Genomic DNA, 24,265 nt, shown 5'->3' with positions numbered 1-24,265 from the left:
ATACGTATGTCATGACATTAGGACTTCCGAGGTATGATTTCATGTAAGACCATGTCTGAGACATTGGCATCGATATGAGATTTCGTGTAAGACCATGTCTGAGACATTGGCATCGTATATGATTATAACATGTAAGACCATATCTAGGATATGACATTGTATGTGATATATGTGTTTCCGACTATCCTTAACGATTCCGAATGGTTCAACGGGCAATGTCAAAACGAGTCTGAATGTGAATTTGAGCTAAATGACTCAGGTACATATGAGGTTTATATGTTCATTGAAAAAAATAAGGTAAGTGAAGTTACTTAATGTGGTAATTGGATTATATGAGAAAAATGACTGTATATGTGTATGCGATTAGCTAAATTTTGGTCTATTTCGAATTGAATTATATATGTTCTCGTGATGAATTATTTGCTTATGACTTACTAAGCTTTCAAAGCTTACGTTGTGCAATTTTTTTTGTTTTATAGTTATATAAAGCTAGCTCAAGTTCAGGGATCGCCAAGGAACATCGTCACACTATCGAGCGCTATTTTGGTACTTTAAAAGTTTATACTTTTGATATATGGCATGTATAGGCTAGTTTCGATATGGTTCATTTTGATCTGTATATATGTAGCCATGCGAAAATGGCTTGATAATGATGCTAATGTTTGTCTATATTCGGTCATGGTATAAGCTCATTTTGGGAAGTATGTTTCATGGTATATATGTATGGGGTATTGGTTATATGTTTTGGTTGAGTAACGATTTAGTTGATGGATGTGTTTTTACTATAATGCATATGTTCCCATAAGCTAAGTTGTGTATAAGTGATTGCTTGCATATTGGTTATTTAGGTACGGTTTGTGATGGCAAAGTACGAATATGTTTTTATAATTTATTGGATGGTTATCTAGGTATAGACATGAATGGTAAATTGCGCACGAATTAGTAAAGTACAAGATCATATTTAACCGTTTGGTAATATTTGATAATGTCTCATGTATGGATGTTATTTAAGCCGTATGGTATGTCTTGTTTTGACTTAATAATTCAAATGTGCATAGGTATGTAAAATGTACGTTTGACAATTTGCTAATGAAATAGATTTATAAAATTGAATATCATAATCTATGTGCTAGGTACCACATATGAAATGATACATGCTTGGTTTTAATTTAGGTAGTCGAATACCATGAATGTGATGTTCATATGGTTCGAAAATTATATTTATAAAGCACGTGTTGTATGACTTTGATGCATGTTAGTTGGTTCAAAAATTTTATTGAATGGAGGATATTGATATGATTGAATTTGAAGCATTGTTCGTATTTGTAATATGATTAATAATGCATGTTTGAATTAATTGGTTATGTGCTTTATATATATGAATTTGACTTATATGAATGAGTGAATGGTTGCTATTTGAATTTGATAACTATTGTAAGGAAGTCATTATAATTTTGTGCATGAATTGTAATAAATGATCGTGATGAACTATGTTTTGTTCGGTAATGCCTTGTAACCCTAATCCGACGACGGATACGGGTTAGGGGTGTTACAATATGTTGAAAGTAATATGAGTGTATTGCTAACTTGACCATGTGATATGTTTTGAGCTTATGCTTAACCTATTTGCATAGGTATAAGTCTTGCCATTAGTTGGTATATGCTTAAGTTAATAGGTGAATTTGGTCACTTAAGTATGTCTTATAAGAAAGTATGGCTAAGAGGTATGATTTGAGAATGAACTAAATGATGTATATATGATGTATGTTTTGGTCATGGACTTATAGTGTTGAAATTGATGTGTTTTAGGTGCATGAGTTGTGGTGTCTTGATAGAGGGTTGCACGCGGACCAAGATCGAGTTGCCAAGTCACGAGAAAACTCCTACGAGGCTCTAAACGAACAGATCTGAAACGAAACAGAAATTAAAAGATTAGAACTTAGAATTTCCATATCTGGAATAAAAATCCCCAAATTAGCAAAGAATCAAATTGAGAATAGGAATAAGTGTTAATAAAGGTTCTTGGGGAATCAAGAACATGTAATTGAACCCAAAGAATACTCCAATCTGCCGAATAAGGAATTTAGGGATTTTGAATGAATTTTGCTGCCAAGAACAAAAGGGGCGATCCGATCTTTAGTAAAGAAAAGGGCGAATCAGATTTGGAATGCTTTGGAATGCCTGAAACGCAACAAGAACAACAAACAAAGTGATTAAATAAAATCGACACAAGCATAATTTAAAAGAAAAAATTTGACAGTAAGAAATTAAAAGATAAGTCCTAAGAAGCCTTGAAATCCCGAAAGATTCCACAACTCCCTTCAAACGGCTCTAATATCCCTTCCAAAGAATATCAATGGCAAGAAGAAGGCTGAAGATGGCTCCCACAATCAAAAGATTGTTAAAACAACTTCTAAAGAAAACTTAAGAGAGAATTCTTGGAGAAAAACTCAAGGAGAATTCTGCACTTAAACAAATCTGAAAATTTTAATATATTTGAGAAGTGAATAACAAGGTGGCCGGCCAAGCCTTTATATAGGCCTCTCAAGTGTTTTCCTAATCTAATTAGAAAACTAAAAAATAAAAAAACTCCTAAATATTTTAATATTTAAACGGAAATTCGGCCAAGGGCTTTTAATTGGGCCTATTGGATTGAATATCTACATAAAAATTTAAACTAAGTATTTAAAAAATAAAACTTTACAAATTGGGCCACTTTGACAATTTGGCCTGATTTTCAAGTAAGTATGGTTTGTCTTCTTGTTTGGGCTTGGAATCATCTTATTGGGCCTTGCCTTCAAGAACTTGGGCTTGTAGTCCATCTCCTACCGAAATTGGCTCGTTGATGCTCGTAACGGAGATCCAATGCGCTTTGGCTGCAAGATTCGGTTTCTTGGACCAAGATTTCCAAGATTTGAAATCTTGATTTTCTTGATTTTTGAAATCGCTCCAAACAGCAAAATTGGGCCAAGATTCGGTTTCTTGATTTTCTTGAAAACAAGAAAGTGAATCTTGATTTTCTCTTTCTTTCGTGTACGCATCTAAGGCCTTTGTGACTCGTATCATGTCTAATGAAGGCATATTGATTAGGTTTCTATTGAATGATTTTTTACATGTTTTAGGTGACTTTGAATGTGATTTATGCATGTGGAAGTAGCTATAGATGGTATGATTTTATGGGTAAGAAATGGCTTGTTTTGAGGCTTGTTAAGGGAGCACACGGCCTGGGACACGGGCTATTACATGGTCGTATGCCATACATGGTCACCCCACATGACCATGCTTCATTTAAATTTTAGGTGCAAGATGAATCACACGGGCTCGGAGAATTACACGGCCTAGTGACACAGCCATGTAACCCAACTTCGAATACCCACACAGGCTGGGCCACAGCCGTGTGTCCTAACTTCGAATATCAATCGGTCTGGGCTATGTCACACGACTTGTCCAGATGGCCGTGTAACCCTTATTTCTCAATTTTTCAAACTGTTCCCAATTTTTCTGATTTGTTTCGAATTGACCCCTAATTATACCCAAATTGTTTTTAGGGCCTCGAAGGCTCAATTTAAGGCCCAAATGTGTATTTTTGCTATGATTGCATTGAGTTATTTTTAATAAGTATTAGATTATATCATTGTTATGTTTTAAAGTTAAATGTTCTGTTTTGTATAGTAATGCTTTGTAACCTTAATTCGGCAACGGAGACGAGTTAGGGGTGTTACACTTATAGAATTATTTTTCTCTCTACATTTTGTTTCTTTTCTTTTTCTTTTTAATTTTCAATAATGTAAATGGTAAACTTGATGTCCTATTATTAAAGTAGTGAAAATTCAATATAGAGATATACATGTAACTCTGTTTATAGCTAAGTCTATTATTATAAGAAATTGTCGGGCTAATGCAAAGTTTGATACAGTTTCATCAGCTTGGAGTATATACCTTTTCCTTGATTATGTTGTTGTGGTTATGCCTTAGTGTTTTTCTAATTATAATTTTCTTCCTTAAAAAAATTATCTTTCAACATGCATAAATTCTATGCAATTCTAAATTCAAAAGTCGTTTAACAAAAAAAAATCTATTCAAACAAAAAAAAAACAATCTATTCAAGTATCATACATGAATTTTCCTTATCAAAAGAATGAAGATCAATCAAAACCTAATCTGATATTGCTCCTTCCTCGAAATTCAAATTCATGTTAGAAAGGGTTTAAAGCTTTTGTAATGAAATAATAAACTCATATTGATAAAAATAACAAATAATAATAAAACTGCATGTACTGATCCAGACTCACCAAGAATACAGTGGGAAATTCGCATTCTTCGCCTACCACCTTTATAAAGCTCCTCTAAGCTACAAAACAACTGGGTTTCAATCGACAACACCTTCTTGTTCCCTTGGGTCCCAATGCCACCATTCCTCTGATTGAAAACATGTCAAGAAAAAAATTAGTTTCTTATTATAAAGAAACTAGCCAAAAACCTAAATAAAAGAACTCAATCTAGAAATCTCACGAAAACTTACCTACTCAACGTCTTAATTAGCCTTTAAACCACTAGAATTGTTCATTTGGTTTTAAATTCAAGAAAAGCTTTTGGATTTTTAAAATAAGGGTTTTCTAATTTGGGAGTTTGAGTAAGATAATGAGTTTTTTTATTAGGGTTTGTGATTGAACAAAGGTTCCTGAAGAAGGTGGTTTTCGATTCAGCGGTGTATCGTTGAAGATTTAGAGATTTAGTAAAGGGAGTTTTTTATTCAGTAAAGGGATTTTGATTTTCAATATGAGATTTCAACTAAAAAAAAGGTTCTTGAGAAATGAGATTTCAACAATGATTCAAATGGAAAATAAAATTTCTTTCAACATTCATTGGTTGCGACAATCAAGAGAGTTCTTTTTGGTGATTTTTTCTTTTTTGTTTTTTCTCTTCAAAACCTGAATGTGACGATTAAGTTTAAGGATCAGGGTCACTATTTTTTTCTTTGGTTCAACTCATTACAGAAATTGTAATTAAATTCTATTGTAATTAAAATTAATTAAATTAATTTAGTTATAATAACAAATAAAAAAGCCACATCAAGAAAAAAATGTTGATGTCATCAACAATACACATGACATCTGAGCTGGTATCTTAGCTAACAAAAACAGAAAAAAAGTCAAACTTAACTGCCACATCATCTTTACCGTTAAAATTTAAGGGTCAACATCGGTCAAGGGGTCATTTTACTAAGTTTTGATAGCTCAAGGCTTAATTGCTTCTTTTTTTTTTGAAAAAGTTCGAAGGCTTTTTACACCATTAAACCATTTTAATATAAATGTGAAATGTACTTAATTAAAAGAGATTATATTTGTATAGACAATGCTAAAACATTTTTAAATAATTTTAATTTATAATTTTTTAAAATATATATCTAAAATTTACCCAAAGTTTACATAATTTAAAAAAATTAATGTTAATATCTGTGTTATATTAAAATTAAGTGAATATTACAATGTTCTTCTTATGCTTTTAATATTTACTTATATCAAACGATAAATGTAGCTATTATTATTTAGACGTAAAAATACTTACTTATAGATTTAAATAAGATTACTAATTACTATCAAATATTTAAAATAAATAAATCATACAAATACTAATAATATTATTTAAAGTAAACCATACAAATACTTATAATAAGAATGCTAAAAATACTAGTAAATTTTTTATAAAAATAAATAATTGAAACAAATAACAATCTGGATTCAATTAAATAAATAAAAATGGAAATCAAGAGCTTAATCGCATAAACCACAGACAATGGAGGATCGAACCTGAAATTATCTCATTTTATAAAAATAACATAAATGGAGTGAAAAATTGTATGCTAGTCCATGGTTTTAACATATTTTAAAAAAAATATTTTCATTTATTTATTTTTTAATCTTTTTATTTATTCTATTTGTCAATTAAATTTAGAGATAAATATCAAATTTATACATGAACTTTGATTAGTGCAATTATATACATAAAACTTTAATTTTGATTTAATTGTATACATACATTTATTTTCATATCAGATTAATATAATTGTTTGTGTATGCAACATATCAACATAAAATAGTGTTAATTCGATAATGCTGTTAGTGATCTATGAAAATTGAATCAGATAAAAATGTCATGTATAAAATCGCACAAGATCAAAGTTCATGTATGGCATTGCACATTAGATCAAAGTTCATGTCTAATTTTGATATCTACCCCTTAAATTTATTTAATTTGTTTTAATGGTTTTAATAGTGACGACACACGTCAAAATGAGAAGTTAATATAAACTAAAACTTACCTTAATTTTTTTAATATCTTATTATAGATAATATATTTGTGATATATGAAATATGATTTTAAAATAAAATAATAGTTTAATTATGTTTAAGTTAAAGGTACAAAAGCTTGTCTCAATAAAGTACAAAAATGAAAGTCTTTAATTATCATATTGCAATCAATAAATATGGATTGAATACTTTAAAAAATTATTTTAATTGAGGTATTTTGGATAAGCACAAAAATATTTATTATTCGATTAATTACCAATATGTACTTATCAACTACCCAGAACTTTTTGACATTTCTTCCCTTTGTTTAATTATTGATTGGCTTAAATATTTAAAATTATTTCATTCATTATTAATAGAAAATTATAATTCTCAAATACATTAAAAAATCATTAATTAATATCTAAAATATAATCATTACTCTATATCACGTGAAAGAAAAAAAGAATACTGCAAATAAAGTTAAAATAATGCTGTCATATGTATTTTTTTAGTTTTTATCTTTTTTAATATAATTAAACAGCATAAACCAAAACCCTAATAACAATCATTATTAATATAAAAAAAACACAATGCAGCGATATAAGTTCAATTATATAGTGTTTTTTTTTATTCTACTACCTCTACATAAAATAACCATCTTTTAAATATTAAAAAATAAAATAGATACAATTTTCTTAATCTCATGTATTTTTTATTAGTAAATTACAAGAGGAGGACAAAACCTTAATAACAATGTAATTAGCATGGCTTGAACCTAAGTCTCACCTAAGACAATAAACACCTTAACTAACAGAGCAAGGGGTTCAATCTCATATTATTTTCATTGGTAACTTCGTCTTAAATTAATGGAGGGAAACCAAACCCTAAATTAATTGGTATCATTCCTATTTAATATTATATATATAAACAATCGATTACTAAGATAAGATACTGTCATATATATATTAATTCATGTTATCCGTGCATGTTAAATAAGAAATTTTGACTTTTTAAAGAGTGTTACGATAGAGATTATTTTTAATTAGAAATATTATAAAATCTATCTAAATTATTATTTTTTAAATATCTTTATTTTTGAAAACTATGTTTTAATTATATTACATATAATTTTTTATTTTAATATTAATAATCATAGAAATTTAATTTAATTTGCCAAACTATATACGTACTAGTAAATTTGTAAAATAAATAATTTAATGTTACCAGTGGTTAAAGTTCAAATTTTTAAACAAATTTCTTATTTTTAATTATTTTTTCATTTTTATAATTTTTCGGCAAAAATATGTAATTTTACAAAATTATAATTTTGCGTGAAATTATTTTTAACATATTGTCAAAATATTATACAATATTAAAGTCTTTCATACATTTATAATGATTCTGAAAATTGATTTAAAAATTTAATAAATGTTATGAAGTAAATAATAATGAGGGTAAACGAATAAGAAATAGGAGAGCAAAATAGAAAATGTATTTTATTGATTAATATTCATTTGTAATGCTTATTCAAAGGTTACATTTATAAATTTAAGAAGTATAAAAGAAATACAACTCTATTTCTAATGACTATTAGGGCTCTAAAGCACATCAAACTTATATTGGTGTTGATGGACATCCACTTAATAATAAATATTAAAACTTTGATCATGATCATTCTATAGAAATACAAATAGGTATTTTGGATCATTTTATAATCTTCCTTCAACTACTATTCATTGAGTTAAATTTACCACATATGTTCAAACTATTTCAATTCATATAAATATTTAGTCAAACTTACCAAACAATTTCCCATGAATTTTTACATGCTTCTAGCATTCTAAACCATTCAAAGATTTTAATATAAACTTCAACTATATCGTGATTCATATAAAATGTTGTAATAACAATCATTAGACGCATGTCAAATCTTTCATGAACTGCTAAACTAATAAAATGTCTAAAAGTTATTGCATCCACCACAAAAGAATATTGTACCTTTCATAATCAATGTTAGGACTTAGCAAAAAACTTCATTTTTCTTATTTTTTTTTCAAAAAACTATTTCATTTATACCTTCGCTGGCTTTATACATTTAGATTTTTTGACTATTGGTCCAAAAAATTCACGAATTTAATTCTACTGAAGTTGCGTCTTTATATTTTGGCGAATATTCCATGAATATATTTCTCGATACATTTATTCAAAATCCTTATTTTCTTTCATTATTTCAACAATAATATTGCATGCAAAATTGTTGTTGACAATTTTCTATTTTCACGGTATTTTCTCGTATTGGCATAACTTATTGAAATCTCTTTATTTTTACTATTTTGCTATTCAATTTCAAGTACTTGAATCTCTACTAGAATTTTAATAATTAGTTATGTCTTAGGTCTCCTCAGGAGCACCATCTCCATTAGATGACCATCTAGATTTATTCTTTTCTTTTACGAGATTTTCATGCTTCAGGCATGCATTACTTTCAATTTATTCTAACAAATTGTCCTACTTAGATTTCAACACATCAATTAGTTATTCTAATTAGGTCAATAAATACATTTGATAGTTAACTTACAATAAAATGAATTATCTTTTGAACTTCTGGTTCAAATTACTTTCTATAAGGATCTAGATAATAATAATCCATTCCAAGTAATTATTTCATCCAACTATTATTTCTCTCCCCTTAATGTTGGGAAAATTATTAAATAAAAATAGTAATCATTAAATCATATCATAATTGAATCTTCAATTCGTTCAAAATCATAATACAAGGAGATTCATAATTAATATATATTCTTAACATTCTTTGAATACTCATTTTTCTATATTATGAAGGAGCAACTTGAACATACATTGCACATTCAAATATTCTAAAAAGGATTGTATTTGGCTTTTGACCAAAAGCCAATACTAATGGGAAATATTTATCATAACTTATGAGCATGATGCGTACAAATGTTGATTCCTATAACATATAATATCCTTATACATGTACACAAAAACTTTTGTTCTAAAAAAATATGGTTTAACCACTAACTAGAGGTATTTAATTATTAACTCTACTAAACCATTTGTACGTATAAACAACAGACTTTTGCAATGGCTACTCCTATCGAAAATCTAGCTTACAAAAATCATTGAAAACTTAAGTAATGAACTCACAAACATTAGCAAGAATTGTATCAATTGTATAATTTGAAAGTTCTATTCTTAAACCAATCATTAAACAAATAATCTCGCAAGCTACAAGTTGCGTGTTGATTAAATCACGTGCGATTATTTATAGCGCTTATTTTGAAGATGCATCTACTAAAATCATATCAAAACATCCATTTCCTGGATAAAATGGGCCAATATTTCTTTTAGAAATGCAAGAGATCCGATCTCAACTTTTGCTGGTGAAGTTTAATAAATCTTATTTGAGAACAAGCAAAATTTGGTAAGTGAAGAATTTTCAAGTTCTTTAATAAATATCGATGTAAATTCTTATCTTGTCGTTTCATTATTGATCGAGATGGTCTAATCGATTATGCCAACTAATCAGTATATTTGGCCTAGTAAACTTTTAGTTTATTGTTGATGATTTTGAATGAATTAATCTTCTATATTAAATCAGAATAGGTACATGATATATATGTACACTTCTACACAAATAAATAAGAAAACTACCTCCTATAAAATAATAATACTAAAATAGAATAAAAACTAATTAGTTTAATAATTTCATAATATCTAAAAAACAGGAAACTAACTCCTAACTATGTGGACTAAATATTTGACACTTCCCCTCAAGTTGGGTTGTCCATGCCCAACTTGCTAAAAAATCTCTCAAGGTTAGGTCCTTGAAGAGCCTTCGTTAGAATATCTGCACACTACTCTCGAGTTGGAGTGTATATTACATGTACTTTAGAATTTTCTATCTTTTTTGCAATAAAGTGTCTATTAATCGTAACAAGCTTAGTTCAATCATGATGAACTAGAACTTTTGCAATATTGATGGTCGTTTGGTTATCACATTTGAGTTTCACAGTCTTTCCAAATTCTATACCCAATTTTGCCATTACTCACTTGATCCATATCCCTCCACAAATTGTAACTACAAGTGCTCTTAACTTTAATTCAACACTACTCCTAGAAACAACAAACTATTTTTTTACTTTGCCAAGTCACAAGATTTACCCATACAAAGGAACAAAAACCTGTAGTTGATTTGCTATCTATTTGGCTCCCTGCACAATATGCATCTGAGTACAACATCATACCTCAATACTCAGTCTTTCTAAATAGTAACCCCTTTCTAAAATACCTCTTTAGATACCTAAGAATCTGGTATACTGTAACGCCCCAAAGTTTGTATATATTTTTACGTGTATTTATGACACAACTGTGTATTTGCTTCAGTGGTTAAGTGCTCTGGGTGTGTGTGTGAGGTCTTAAGTTCAAGCCTTATCTTGGGAAAATTTTTGTATTTTTTTGAACAAAGCCCTATCACTAGTCAGTAGGCTTATAATTAAATGTTGGTAAAATGTGTTAGAATAGACCTGCTGGTCTGGTGGTTAAGTGGAGAGCAAAGGAGCAGGAGGTCTGAAGTTTGAACCCCTGTTTGTGCAAATAGGATTTATTTTGCTACTTGTGTCATGTGGGTGTTTTGGTTTAGCTGAAATGCTAAAATGTTTGAGTGGAATTTAAATTTGGTAGTTGAGAGGAAGTGGTGGACGGTTTTGGAAGGTGTTGGAGTGATTTGGGGAGAAAAATAAGGGATGGAGGACTTTCAAATTATCCCAATTGGGTAGTTAAAGTTTGATGGAGAAAATTTAAGAGTGGATTAAGGGATTTCGGGGTTATTGGGGTTCTTATCGAATTATTTTGTTCATATTTTTTCCTTCTTTTTCTCTTCAAAAATAGAATTTTTGATTTTCTCTTCTCCTCTTCTTCTTTTTTGCTGTCGTTTTCCTTTTTCATTATTTTTTTCTTGCTGCTGAAATTTTTGTGCTCACCTATTCTTCTTTTCTTCTCAACTTTTTTCCATTCGCTCTCGTGTCGTCCCTTAATTAACTACGATCGTTTGGTAAGTACTCATCTTTTTTACGTTGTTTCTTTCCAAAAACTCTGTTGATTCTCCTTTGAGATTTCTTCCCTCTTTTGCTGAAACCTACCCTTCTCTTCCCATTTTTCTTTCGATTCTACTTTCATTTTGACTGCAATCGCACTTTTGTTCCATATTTTGGTGTTTCGTGGACAACTTCGGTAAGTGATTTTATGTGGTTAGAAGTTGAGAATGTTAAGTTTCTGACTAGGGGTTATTCTATTGTTTGGGCAGCATCTTTTCAATTGGATCGAGACTCTTTTGGTACTACCTTGTAAGCAAACCAGTTTGAAGCGTTGGGGGTAAGTTTCAATCGCTTAATAGTTGAGTAACTCGTTCAGGTTGGTTTTAATTCATCGGTTAAGTGATTAACTGGGTACTATTTTGGTCAATTATAGGTTCAGGATTGCTTGGAGTTGCTTTTGCATAAAAAATGTTATAGGTGTGTAATTGTAACACTGTAAATGAAAAACGAAAAAAACCCATAAAGTGAGGCTGGTGACGCCGCTCGGGCGCGTGGTCGTCTGTGTGGTAGGCTGTGTGATCGAACACAAACGTGTGATTGACGAGGCTAACCGTGTGTGATAACGGGCCGAACCGAATTAGGCCGTGTAGGCCACACGGGTGTGTGGGCCCACTCGGGCGAACATCATGGGCTTGTAGACCCATTTTCACTGTTTAATTGCTAAGGTTGCACAGGTCACCCGAGTCAACTATGGACCTACTATAGGGTCGGTAAGCTTACCTAGACCCCTAATTGACTGAAATGGTTGTATAACTGATATGATTAAGCATGACGATCTCCCAATGATTTGATATTGTATGCCGATTTACATGCATGATATTATGTATAGCATGTCATATTTGTATATTACATTACATTGGGTTGGTATTGTTCGGAAGAAGTGTACTGAAAGGCCTCAGGCCTAATTTACTGGCAGCTCAGCTGCAAACCACAGTTTAGTGCCACATTTGGTACTTTTTGGAGTGTAGGGATGGGTGGGTTGATTATATCCCCACATGGAGTGTAGGGTTAGACAGAGATAGTGAGTAGAGGCTGGCTGGGTAGGATTTTGTGATAGTATTTTTGTTACTATATTGATTATTGTTACTGTAATGGGCCAAGGCCCTAATGCATGATAGATTCTATACCGAATTACGCTAAAGCCCTAACTGAAATTGAATCTGGTACTGAAAGTGCTAACCCCCAGACTATGACTGCATTTTGTCCGTTTGCTCTATATGGGGATTACACATTGAGTTTTCGTAAACTCACCCTTCTGATTTATCTGTATAGGTAATCCTTAGGCTTGGGAGGATCGGTGCGGCGGAGGACTCAATGATGGCCACAAAACCTTATTTGTCTCTGTTTCGTACTTAATTATGATTTTTAATTTAATTTAGGAATTTTATTGTAAATATGGCCTCTAAGGATTTTTCTTAAATTTGGAATTTTCAATTTATAACTATTAGTTTTAGGAAAACTCAATTTTTCAAAAGAACCAAACGTTTTAACAAAATACTCACGATTACGCAATCTGTTTTAAAAAGCTTCTGCATAGATTAAACGTTTTGGAAGCTTTCGAATGATTAATTAACACGATATTAGAATTAATAAATAATAATAAAAGAACTCTAAATGAAAATTTTATTTAGCAAAGTTACGGTTTTCTAACACAAGCTACGTTTTTAAACACAATACCATGAGACATCGCCAGATTCGGCCATAACATCCAGGCCGAGTTTGGGGTGTTACATTTAGTGGTATCAGAGCCAGGTTGCAAAAGTCAGCCGTGGATGTGAGTTTTTAAGACGTGATTTCTGAGAACTGATTCCTAAATGTTTACTGAAAGTGTGGTACACCGAGTCTCCAGCGTCGATCTAGTAAGTTTTCTAAAACTGTGAATTGTTTAAACTGAAACTGAAAATGTTTTTGATAGTACATCCTGAAACTGCTATAGGTGGAGTATATTGAGGCTACTATAGATATACTGTACTGAAAACACTTAAAATAATGTAGACTAAGAATGTAGTAAAACTGATGGATATTGATTGACACTAAGATATAGGAAATAAACCTTACACTTCTAATATTGTTTTCATAAAACATCTGTTAATAAATACTAGAACTGTAAACTAATGCATAAAATTGTTAATTCAGATAAAACGCAATTAGGCAATGAGCACCAGAGGTACTCGTGGATGGGGTTACCAGAGTCTGTGGTAGAGGGCATAGAGGTGCTCGAGCCGGGTCTTCATCATTTGGCAGTCTGCCTAATTTGGATACTAGTGAGACACCGACTTCACTTGTGACTGAGACTGGGTCTCATGATCGAGCGGCTGGGGACGACGCCCTGTCCCAGGCCATGTTGAGGATTTTAAAGAGGGTCTCTGGGCCCAGTACTAGAGCTGGATGCCGTGGGCTGGTTACGGAATGACTCCGGTCTAATAGAGCTAACTTTTTCAGGGGTATTGCTGGAGTTGCCCCTAATGTGGGTGAGTACTGGATAAGGGCCACAGAGAGGATTATTGACGATTTGGACTTTACTCCCGAATAGAAATTAAAGGGTGTTGTATCGCTGCTATGTGATGAGGCGTATCAGTGGTGGCTCACTTTTAAGGATGGCACTCAGCCCAATCGACTGACCTGAGACTTTGCTGTACTAGTTGATAAGGCAAAGATGGCTGAGGAAGTGAAGTGCACTGAGCGCCAAAACTGAGAGAGAGGTAGGAGCAATAGGGATTTAGAGCCTTCGAGTTTCGTTCAGAGGCCTAAGAAAAAGGTCAAAGTTGATGGGACGATCAGAGTAGGGGCTCTTATTGCTGCTACTGGACAGCTGTCGTATACTGATTGTGGTAGATGCCATCAGGGCGAGTGTTGGAAAAGAATTGTGGCTTGTTTGAGGTGGGGTTCATTAGAGCACCGTATTAGAGAGTGTCCGCAGAGGTCTGATCTAATGCTAGCTTTGGGTATCAGTACTGTACCACCACCGACAAAAGTTCAGCAGCCACCGAGAGGTCGTGGGTTGGGCCGTGGTCAGAGAGCACCAGACAGAGGTGTTAGTCATACTGAGGCGAGACAGCTGGCACTAGTTTATGTTGTACATCGTCGAGAGGATGGAGATGCTTTGGACGTTATCACGAGTACGTTCTTTATTTATAATGTACCTTATACTGCACTAATAGATATAGGATCCACTCACTCTTATATAGCTTATATTGTGTCTGAGAACTTGGGTATCTTAGTTGAGAGCACTACGGGTGAGGTGACTGTACAGAGTCCACTGAGACAATTAGTAAAGGTAAATAAGTTGTTTAGATACGTTCCTTTAGAGTTTCAAGGGGCTATTTTTCTGGTTGATCTGATGGAACTTCCTTTTGGAGTGTTTGATCTGATACTAGGAATGGGCTGGTTGGTTAAACACCGAGTGAGCTGAGATTGTGCCACAAAAATGATTGTACTGAGAACTGAGGAGGATAATGAGGTAGTCGTAATTGGGGAACGTCGAAACTACTTGTTGAATGTGCTTTTCGCATTGAGGGCGAAAAAGTTGGTTCGTAAGGGATGTGAGGCGTATCTAGCCTACATCATTGTTTTAGATTCTGAGGATTCTTCGGTTAAGGATATCAAGACGGTTAAGGACTTTCCAGACATTTTTCCTGAAGAGCTACCTGGGTTACCTCTGAATCATGAAGTAGAGTTCGGGATTGAGCTTCTTCCTGGTACAGTTCTAGTGTCCATCGCTCCCTATAGAATGGTACCGAAAGAGCTTGTGGAGCTTAAGGCTCAGATCCAAGAGTTATTGGATCGTGGGTTTATCCGCCCTAGTGTGTCTCCGTAGGGAGCACCAATTCTGTTCGTGAAAAAGAAGGATGGATCCATGCGTATATGTATTGACTATCGACAATTGAACAAGTTGACAATCAAGAATAAGTATCCCTTACTGAGGATAGATGATCTGTTTGACCAGTTCCGAGGGGCTTTGATTTTCTCCAAGATTGACCTCCGATCAGGATATTATCAGTTGAGGGTTAAGGAGATTGATGTATATAAGACAAGATTTAGGACTCGATACGGTCATTACGAGTTCCTAGTGATGCCATTTGGACTGACGAATGCACCAACAACTTTCATGGATTTGATGAACTAAGTGTTCTAGCCCTATCTGGATCGGTTCGTGGTGGTATTTATTGACGACATACTAGTGTACTTGAAGACTGAGGATGAGCATGATGAAAACCTTAGAATGGTTCTGCAGATCTTGCGAGAGAAACAATTGTCCGCTAAGTTCAGTAAATGTTAGTTATGGTTACGAGAAGTAACATTTCTGGGTTATGTGGTTTCTACTGAGGGCATTAGAGTCGATCATTGAAAGATTGAGGCGGTGTTGGATTGGAAATAGCCTAAGACTGTATCTAAGGTTTGTAGTTTTCTGGGACTGACAGGGTATTATCGACGATTTGTAGAGGGTTTTTCACTGATTGCATCACCCTTGACTAAGCTGCTACGTAAGGATGTGCCATTTAACTGGACTGATACGTAACAAGAGAGCTTTGAAAAGCTCTAAACTGTATTGACTGAGGCCCCTATTTTGATACAACCAGAGTCTGGAAAAGAGTTTACTGTCTACAGCGATGCATCACCACATGTCGGTTTGGGATGTGTATTGATGTAAGAGGGTAGGGTGGTAGCGTATGCATCTCGTTAGCTTAAGACTCATGAGGCAAAATTATCCGACGCATGACCTAGAGTTGGCCGCAGTGGTGTTCACATTGAAAATCTGGAGGCATTACTTATATGGTGAAAAGTGTAACATCTACACGAATCACAAGAGCCTCAAGTATCTCTTCACTCAGAAGGAGTTAAATCTTAGGCAGCGTAGATGGATTGAGCTACTTAAGGACTACGACTGTACGATTGAATACCACCCTGGTAAGGCTAATGTGGTGGCCGACGCACTAAGCCTTAGGGTTGTGACTAATTTGAGGGCGATGTTTGCTTATCTCAATTTATTTGATGATGAAAATCTGTTGGCCGAACTCCAAGTTAAACCGACATAGATAGAGCAGATTAAGGGTAAACAATTGGAGGATGAGTCTTTGGGATTTCACTTCCGACAAATTGAGAGTGGAATACTGTGAATTTTAAACTAAATAGCGAAGGGGTACTCTATTTTCGTAGGAGAATCTTTGTACCGAATGATACAGAGTTGAGGCAGTCAATACTGAGAGAGGCATATAGTAGCCCTTATACTATACATCATGGCGAAAATAAGATGTACCGAGACCTTCGTGAGTTATATTGGTTGCCAGGTCTTAAACGTGAGGTTACAGATTTTGTGGGTAAATGTCTAACATGCCAGTAGGTTAAGGTTGAGCATCAGTTACCTTCGGGGTTATTGCAGCCAGTGACGATTCCACTTTGAAAGTGGGAGCAAGTGACTATGGACTTCGTTAGTGGGTTACCCCTCACACCTAATAAGAAGGATTCTGTATGGGTTATCGTGAATCGATTGACCAAGTCCACAAATTTCATATCGGTTCATACTAACTACTTGCTGCAAAAGCTGGCTAAACTGTATGTGTCTGAGATAGTGAGACTGCATGGGGTACCAGTTGCAATCATATCTGATAGGGATCCTCGCTTCACATCTCAGTTTTGGAAGAAGCTACATGAAGCTCTGGGTACAATGTTGAACCTCAATACTGCGTTCCATCCTCAAATAGATGGTCAATATGAGAGAGTGATTCAGATACTAGAGGATATGTTGAGAAGCTGTGTCATTGACTTCCGAGGCAGTTGGGAGGATTACCTGTCACTAGTAGAGTTTGCTTATAACAACAGCTATCAGTCTAGCATTCAGATGGCACCTTACGAGGCATTATATGGTTGTAGGAGTCGCACACTTTCATGTTGGACTGAGTTGGGCGAGCGACGTTTTCTGGGCCCTAAGCTAATTTCTGATATAGAGGATAAAGTTAGATTGATTCGAGACCGATTGAAAGCGACATCTGATAGACAGAAGTCTTACACAGATCTGAAGCATTGTGAGATCGAGTTTTCTGTGAGAGCCTTCGTTTTTCTTAAGGTCTCACTATAGAAGAAGGTACTGAGATTTGGTCGTAAGGGCAAGTTGAGCCCTAGGCTTATTGGACCCTATCGTGTATTGAAACGAGTGGGACCGGTTGCCTACTAGTTAAAGCTACCTTTAGACTTGGACCAGATTCATGATTTTTCCATGTATTGATGTTGACGTGCTACCGCTCTGATCCCACGCATATTGTTCCTGTTGAAGAGATCAATGTTAGGCCAGATCTGACCTTCGAGGAGGAGCCGATTCAGATATTAGATCGCGACGTAAATATTTTGAGGAGAAAATCCATCCCACTGGTTAAGGTTATATGGCGTAATCACAGCTCTAAGGAGGCTACGTGGGAGCCTGAGGATGCGATGCGTCAGTAGTATTCTCATCTGTTCTACTCAGGTAAAATTTTGAGGTCAAAATGTTCTTCTAGGAGGTAGAGTTATAACGCCCCAAAGTTTGTATATTTGTTTACATGTATTTACGACACAATTGTGTATCTGCTTTAGCGGTTAAGTGCTCTGGGTGTGTGTGAGAGGTCTTAAGTTCAAGCCTTGTCTTGGGAAAATTTTTGTATTTTTCTAAACAAAGCCCTATCACTAGTCAGTAGGTTTATAATTAAATGTTGGTAAAATATGTCAGAATGGGTCTGCTAGTCTGGTGGTTAAGTGGAGAGCAAAGGAGTAGGAGGTCTGAATTTCAAACCCCTATTTGTGCAAGCGGGATTTATTTTGCTACTTGTGTCGTGTCGGTGTTTTGGTTTACCCAAAATATTAAGGTGTTTGAGTGGAATTTAAATTTGGTAGTTGAGAGGAAGTAGTGGACGGTTTTGGGAGGTGTTTGAGTGATTTGGGGAGAAAAATAAGGGATGGAGGACTTTCAAATTATCCCAATTGGGTAGTTAAAGTTTGATGGAGAAAATTTAAGAGTGAATTAAGGGATTTTGGGGTTATCAGGGTTCTTATCGAATTATTTTGTTCATATTTTTTTTCTTTCTTTCTTTTCCCCAAAAAAAGAATTTTCGATTTTCTCTTCTCCTCTTCTTCCTTTTTGCTGCCGTTTTCCTTTTCCACTACTTTTTTATTGCTGCCAAATCTTTTGTGCTCACCCATTCTTTTTTCTTCTCAACTTCTTTCCATTCTGTCTCGTGTCGTCCCTCGATTAACTGTGATCGTTCAGTAAGTACTTATCTTTTTGTTGTTGTTTCTCTCCAAAAACTTTGTCAATTCTCTTTTGAGATTTCTTCTCTCTTGTGCCAAAACCTACCCTTCTCTTCCCATTTTTCTTTCGATTCTACTTTCATTTTGATTGCAATCGAACTTTTGTTCCTTACTTTGGCATTTCGTGAACAACTTTAGAAAGTGATTTTATGTGGTTAGTAGTTGAGAATGTTAAGTTTCTGACTAGGAGTTATTCTGTTGTTTGGGAAGCATCTTTTTGCTTGGATCAAGAAACTTTTAGTACTACCTTGTAAGCAAACCAGTTTGAAGCGTTGGGGTAAGTTTCAATCGCTCAATAGTTGAGTAACCCGTTCAAGTTGGTTTTAATTCATCGATTAAGTGATTAACTGAGTAGTATTTTGGTCAATTATAGGTTTTAATTCACCGTAACACTATAAACGGAAAATGGTGAAAAGCTGAAAAGTGAGGCTGTTGACGCCGCTCGGGAGCGTGGCCATCCGTGTGGTAGGTCGTGTGTTCAAACACAAGCATATGACAAATGAGGTTGGCCGTGTGCGATACACGGGCTTGTGGGCCCACACGAGTGAACCACACGGGCGTGTGAGATTTTTGGGCCAGGCAATGTGATCTACACGGCCAAGGCCAATTTGTGTCATGTGGGTCACACGAGCGTGTGGGCCAACTCGAGCGAACATCATGGGCTTGTAGGCCCATTTTCACTGTTTAATTACTAAGGTTGCATGAATCGCCCGAGTCGACTGTGGACCCCCTATAGGATCGGTAAGCTTACTTAGACCCCTAATTGAGTGAAATAATTGTATGACCGATATGATTAAGCATGATGATGTCCCAATGCTTTGATACTGTATACCGATTTACATGCATGATATTATGTATACCATGTCATATTTGTATATTGCACTGCATTGGGTTGGGGGTTGGTATTGTTCGAAGGAAGTGTACTGAAAGGCCTCGGGCCTAATTTACTGGCAGCTCAGCTGCAAACCACAGTTTAGTGCCACATTCGGTACTTTTTGGAGTGTAGGGATAGGTGGGTTGATTATATCCCCACATGGAGTGTAGGGTTGGACGGAGATGGTGTGTAGAGGCTGGCTGGGTAGGATTTTGTGACAGTATTTCTGTTACTGTATTGATTATTGTTATTGTAATGGGCCAAGGCCCTAATGCATGACGCTTCTGTACCGAATTGGGCTAAGGCCCTAACTAAAATTGAATCTGGTACTGAAAGTGCTTACGCCCAGACTATGACTGCACTTTGTCTGCTTGCTCTATATGGGGATTACACACTGAGTTTTTGTAAACTCACCCTTCTGATTTATCTGTATAGGTAATCCTTAGGGTTGGGCAGATTGGTACAGCGGAGGACTCAGCGGTGGCCACACAACCTTATTTGTCTCTATTTCGTACTTAATTATGATTTTAAATTTTATTTGGGAATTTTATTGTAAATATGACCTCTAAGGATTTTTCTTAAATTTGGAATTTTCAATTTATAAGTACTAGTTTTAGAAAAACTCGAGTTTTCAAAAGAACCAAACATTTTAACAAAATACTCACGATTACGCAATCTGTATTAAAAAGCTTCCGCATAGATTAAACGTTTTGAAAGCTTTCAAATGATTAATTAACACGATATTAGAATTAATAAATAATAATGAAAACACCCTAAACAAAAAATGTATTTAGCAAAGTTACAGTTTTCCAACACAAGCTACGGTTTTCAAACACACTACCATGTGACATCGCCAGATTCAGCCATAACGTTCAGGTCGAGTTTGGGGTGTTACATATACCGCTTCCATGTATTCCTTTATCAGATTGTTCGTGAACTGACTTACTATGCTCACTGCAAAACCAATATCTGGCCGAGTATAGGAAAGATAGATTAGTTTCCCTACTAGACATTGGTATCTCCTTTTATCTACTAGAACTCCTTCTTCACGCCCAAGTTTTTTCTTGGAGTCTATTGGAGTGCTTGCTAGTCTATAGCCAAGCATACCAGTTTCTTTTAGTCAGTCTAACATGTATTTGCATTGTGAAAAAAATATACCTTTTCTTGATCGAGTCACTTCTATTCCTAAAAAGTACCGAAGAGAACCAAAATCTTTGACTTCAAATTCTTTAGCTAATGCATATTTGATCCTCGCTATCTCTTCATATCATTTCCAATTAGAAAGATCTAACATCTCTTAGCAGTCAAGAAGGCTTGGCGTACATCATTTATCCAGACATATGGCTCAACGATCTGGGGTGTTATTGATGGATTTAATGGTTTTACTTAAATCTTTGATAAAACAGTTATGAAGGCTCCCCTTTAGCTACAACCTTTTTCTTTTCTCTAAATCGGTAACACATCATCTTTAAAGGAGAAAATAATAGGGGTTATAAGAGTCAGTCTATTAATCCTTCGGTGCCATCAATGGCGACTACATATAAAAAAGGCCATAAGCTGCAAATTAAGAAAGCTTAGCTTACACTTCTATTATAAAGGTAAATTCTCTTTTAAAAACGCAACAATATAGAAGACAAGGTGTATTAAAAAATTTGTTTACAAAATATATTTATGCACCACTCGCCAACACAGCCAGGCATGATACAAAAATTAACAAGTGGTTGGCGTAGTCCCCTTTTACTAAACTTCTTCTACTACTCAAATGCCTAAGAAAGAAAAGTAACGAAGGAAGTTCATTTGAACTTTGTGAGTTCCAAATAAACTTATAATGATTATTAAGTTACCAATAACAATCCCAAAAATAAATACAATTTTGAGACTTAGTCTTATAGACACATTACGCAAATTTGTTAGTACAGTTCTCTAGAGACAACACTTCAACAATATAACACACAATACCCCTAGCGGATACATACCGCCAACTTATGCATGCCTCTCTCAATCATGTATGTTTACCTATGACCTAACCTTGTGCCAGCCTCAAACCCATATTTCAAAAATCAAAATCCCATGTCAGCCATAATCATATTTATATTCATATTCCTTGTTAAATTGAACATGTGTTCTCCCACAAGGACGAGCCATGATCTGTCAGTCCGATTTGCAATAAAGTTGCCCTACCGGAGGCATCACAAATAAAGTTTATTTCCACATTTCATATCTCACAGATAATTGAGTACTGGGCTTGCACACAATGTGGGTATTTCACCTCGACCATGGCCATGCTCACACATACAACACTGGTTTATTACTTACACGTCGATTCATAACACATCGACCCATCTTTGGTGAAGACAACTTACCTTACACAACTCACAGATCATAGAATTTTTGTAACTCAAAGGAACTAAGAAGGAACTCACCAGAAACTTCAGGATAAAATATACTCTACTAGTCTTTTGCCTCGATTGTTTGGAATTTCACCAACTTCTTGAGCTAAATAAAAAACAATCATAACTATCAGACCATTTATCTATTAAAATTAGATCATGCATGTATTAATGCAAAGACGTAAATTCGCTCAACATCAACCTAAAGGTTTCCTAGAAAATTATTAGTTAGTTGGTATTTATCAATGGCGTTTTGACAAGCTTTTAGAAACCTTCCTCGTCTCCTCTAGTGAAGATAACTTAAAAGTTCTTAGAGATGTAGGGAAGAACACAGAAAGAAAACAAAGGTGAGACATGCCGGCTATAGGCACCATTTATAGCAAAGACAGTAGAAAATAAGCTTAGTGGAAGGTCAGACATCCCATTTTTACCCCTGAAATCTAAGACTAAACTTGTCTAACAAAATTTGAAGTCTAATATTTTACCAAACGCAACTACTACCACTAATCAGAGTGGTAAAGCATTGCCTCTACACTTAAGCAACAAATTTAAAAAGTCATTCTGCTACCTAAACATATCAAGTTGTCATCTACATTATTTTAGTTCAATTCCAGCTAGGTCTCAACTAAACTCTAATGATACTCACCGAATTATCGTTTCCTCGTAAAAAAATTTTATCACTCCATGAACTAACAGATTCTCTCAGAACGTCTAGGGTTGGTGGATCGTCTCATAAAAGAATTCGCCAAACTCTAAAGTTCACCAAATGGAAAATTTTAGTAAGGTGTCCCCCAAAAAGGTGTACTGTTAAGTTCACGCATTGTGCCATCCAAACACTAAAAGGATAATTCACCCTTTTTCTACCCCGACTTACCCAATTATATGCCAATGACATATCGGTATGATCTATGTTGGGTGGGTTGTTTCAAATGATATCATCTATGTAGATAATAAGTATAACCAACTTATTTACTAAGGAATGCTTCCCAAACAATGTGTGATCAGCTTGGAATTGGATAAATTGGTGTCCTTTTACTGCCTTTGAGAATCGACCAAACTATGCTCGTAGAGATTGCTTCAACCCATATAAAGATTTCAATAATTTAGACACACTGCCATAGTTCTTTTGGATCCCAAATGGAATCTCCATGTAAACCTCTTCTTCGAGATTTCCATTTAGAAATGCATTCTTGATATCCAATTGATGAAGTGAACAATCTAAGTTTGACGACCCTAAGGGAAGATTTAGGCAAGTGATACCGAGAGGAGATCTTGTTGAGCATCATTCTGCTAGTCTCGAGTTAGACGGTAAGATCAAGAGATAAATCAGATCAACTTGTTTAAATTGGTAAAATTGAGACCGAATGGTAAAATAGAACTATTTTAGGAGTTTAAGTTGTCACACCCCTAACCTGTTTCTGTCGTCGGATTAGGGTTACGAAGTATTACTAAACAATCAGAAACATTTGAACCTTATATCATTCAATATTATAATCACATCATAAATTATTCATACACATGCATATAGTCCCTGAATCGAGCCCTCGAGGCCCTAAAATAGTCTAGAAACAAATTGGGACAAAATTGAATCAGTTTGGAAAGTTTAAAAAAATATACAAAATCTACAAAACAGGGGTCACACGGCCGTGTGGCCAGGTTGTGTGCCTCATACGACTAAGACACACGCCCGTGTCTTAAGCCGTGTAACAATCGAACTAGGGATACATAGTCGTGTCCTAACCCGTGTTCCCACCCGTGTAACTCTCTGAGGAGGATTACACACTTGTGTATTAGGCCGTGTAACTCACTAAATTGCACCTTAAATAATTCATCAAATGGCACACAACCGTGTTGTCAGGCCGTGTGTTAGGCCGTGTAACTCACTGACTTGTACCCTAAAATAATTCATCAAATGACACACAACCATGTCGCCAGGCCGTGTGTCTCACACAACTGAGTCACACACCCGTGTCTAAGGCCGTGTGGACCCAAAATGAACCTTAAACAACAAGTCTACTAAGCTAAGCTTACTGGAACTCTAAGTAATCCATTTACCAGCCAAAAGACCTGTTCAAAATGACATTAAACAAACTAAAAACATGTTAAATCAACCATCTTAAGTGTCTAACCAATGTATTCTCATTTATACCACAAGTATATACAATTTTGCAACAAAAAGAACTATCATTTAACATATTTTAAACTATACCATATCACATTCAACCAATATGCCAAACATAGGCATCTCAATCACAATATTCCAAACACACTTAACATGAGCTTGCACTTAAACATCATACCTCATTCACATAT

The 24,265-nt window shown here is 34.6% G+C and overlaps 1 protein-coding gene across 1 annotated transcript; it reads left to right on the top strand.

Annotated features, from left to right (window-relative positions):
* The first annotated feature begins 13,524 nt into the window (after nt 1-13,524).
* On the top strand, nt 13,525-14,822 carry LOC107899938 (uncharacterized). The gene is made up of 3 exons (XM_016825674.1): nt 13,525-13,623; nt 14,154-14,529; nt 14,572-14,822. The coding sequence occupies exons 1-3, from the start codon at nt 13,525-13,527 to the stop codon at nt 14,820-14,822; spliced, it is 726 nt and encodes a 241-aa protein (XP_016681163.1).
* Nucleotides 14,823-24,265: the final 9,443 nt, after the last annotated feature.

Source organism: Gossypium hirsutum, chromosome D06 (genome assembly GCF_007990345.1).
Source record: "Gossypium hirsutum isolate 1008001.06 chromosome D06, Gossypium_hirsutum_v2.1, whole genome shotgun sequence".
Taxonomy (NCBI): Eukaryota; Viridiplantae; Streptophyta; class Magnoliopsida; order Malvales; family Malvaceae; genus Gossypium; species Gossypium hirsutum.
Note: the sequence above shows the minus strand (reverse complement) of the source record. Positions and strands in the feature narration are given on the sequence as shown.

Excerpts from the sequence above, each read along its gene's own strand:
- LOC107899938 (XM_016825674.1), top strand. The coding sequence starts at position 13,525 with ATGCATAAAATTGTTAATTCAGATAAAACGCAATTAGGCAATGAGCAC. Across the intron at positions 13,624-14,153 it reads CTGTGGTAGAGGGCATAGAG|AGGCCTAAGAAAAAGGTCAA; the intron begins GTGCTCGAGCCG and ends AGTTTCGTTCAG. Across the intron at positions 14,530-14,571 it reads TGCTTTGGACGTTATCACGA|ATATAGGATCCACTCACTCT; the intron begins GTACGTTCTTTA and ends CTGCACTAATAG.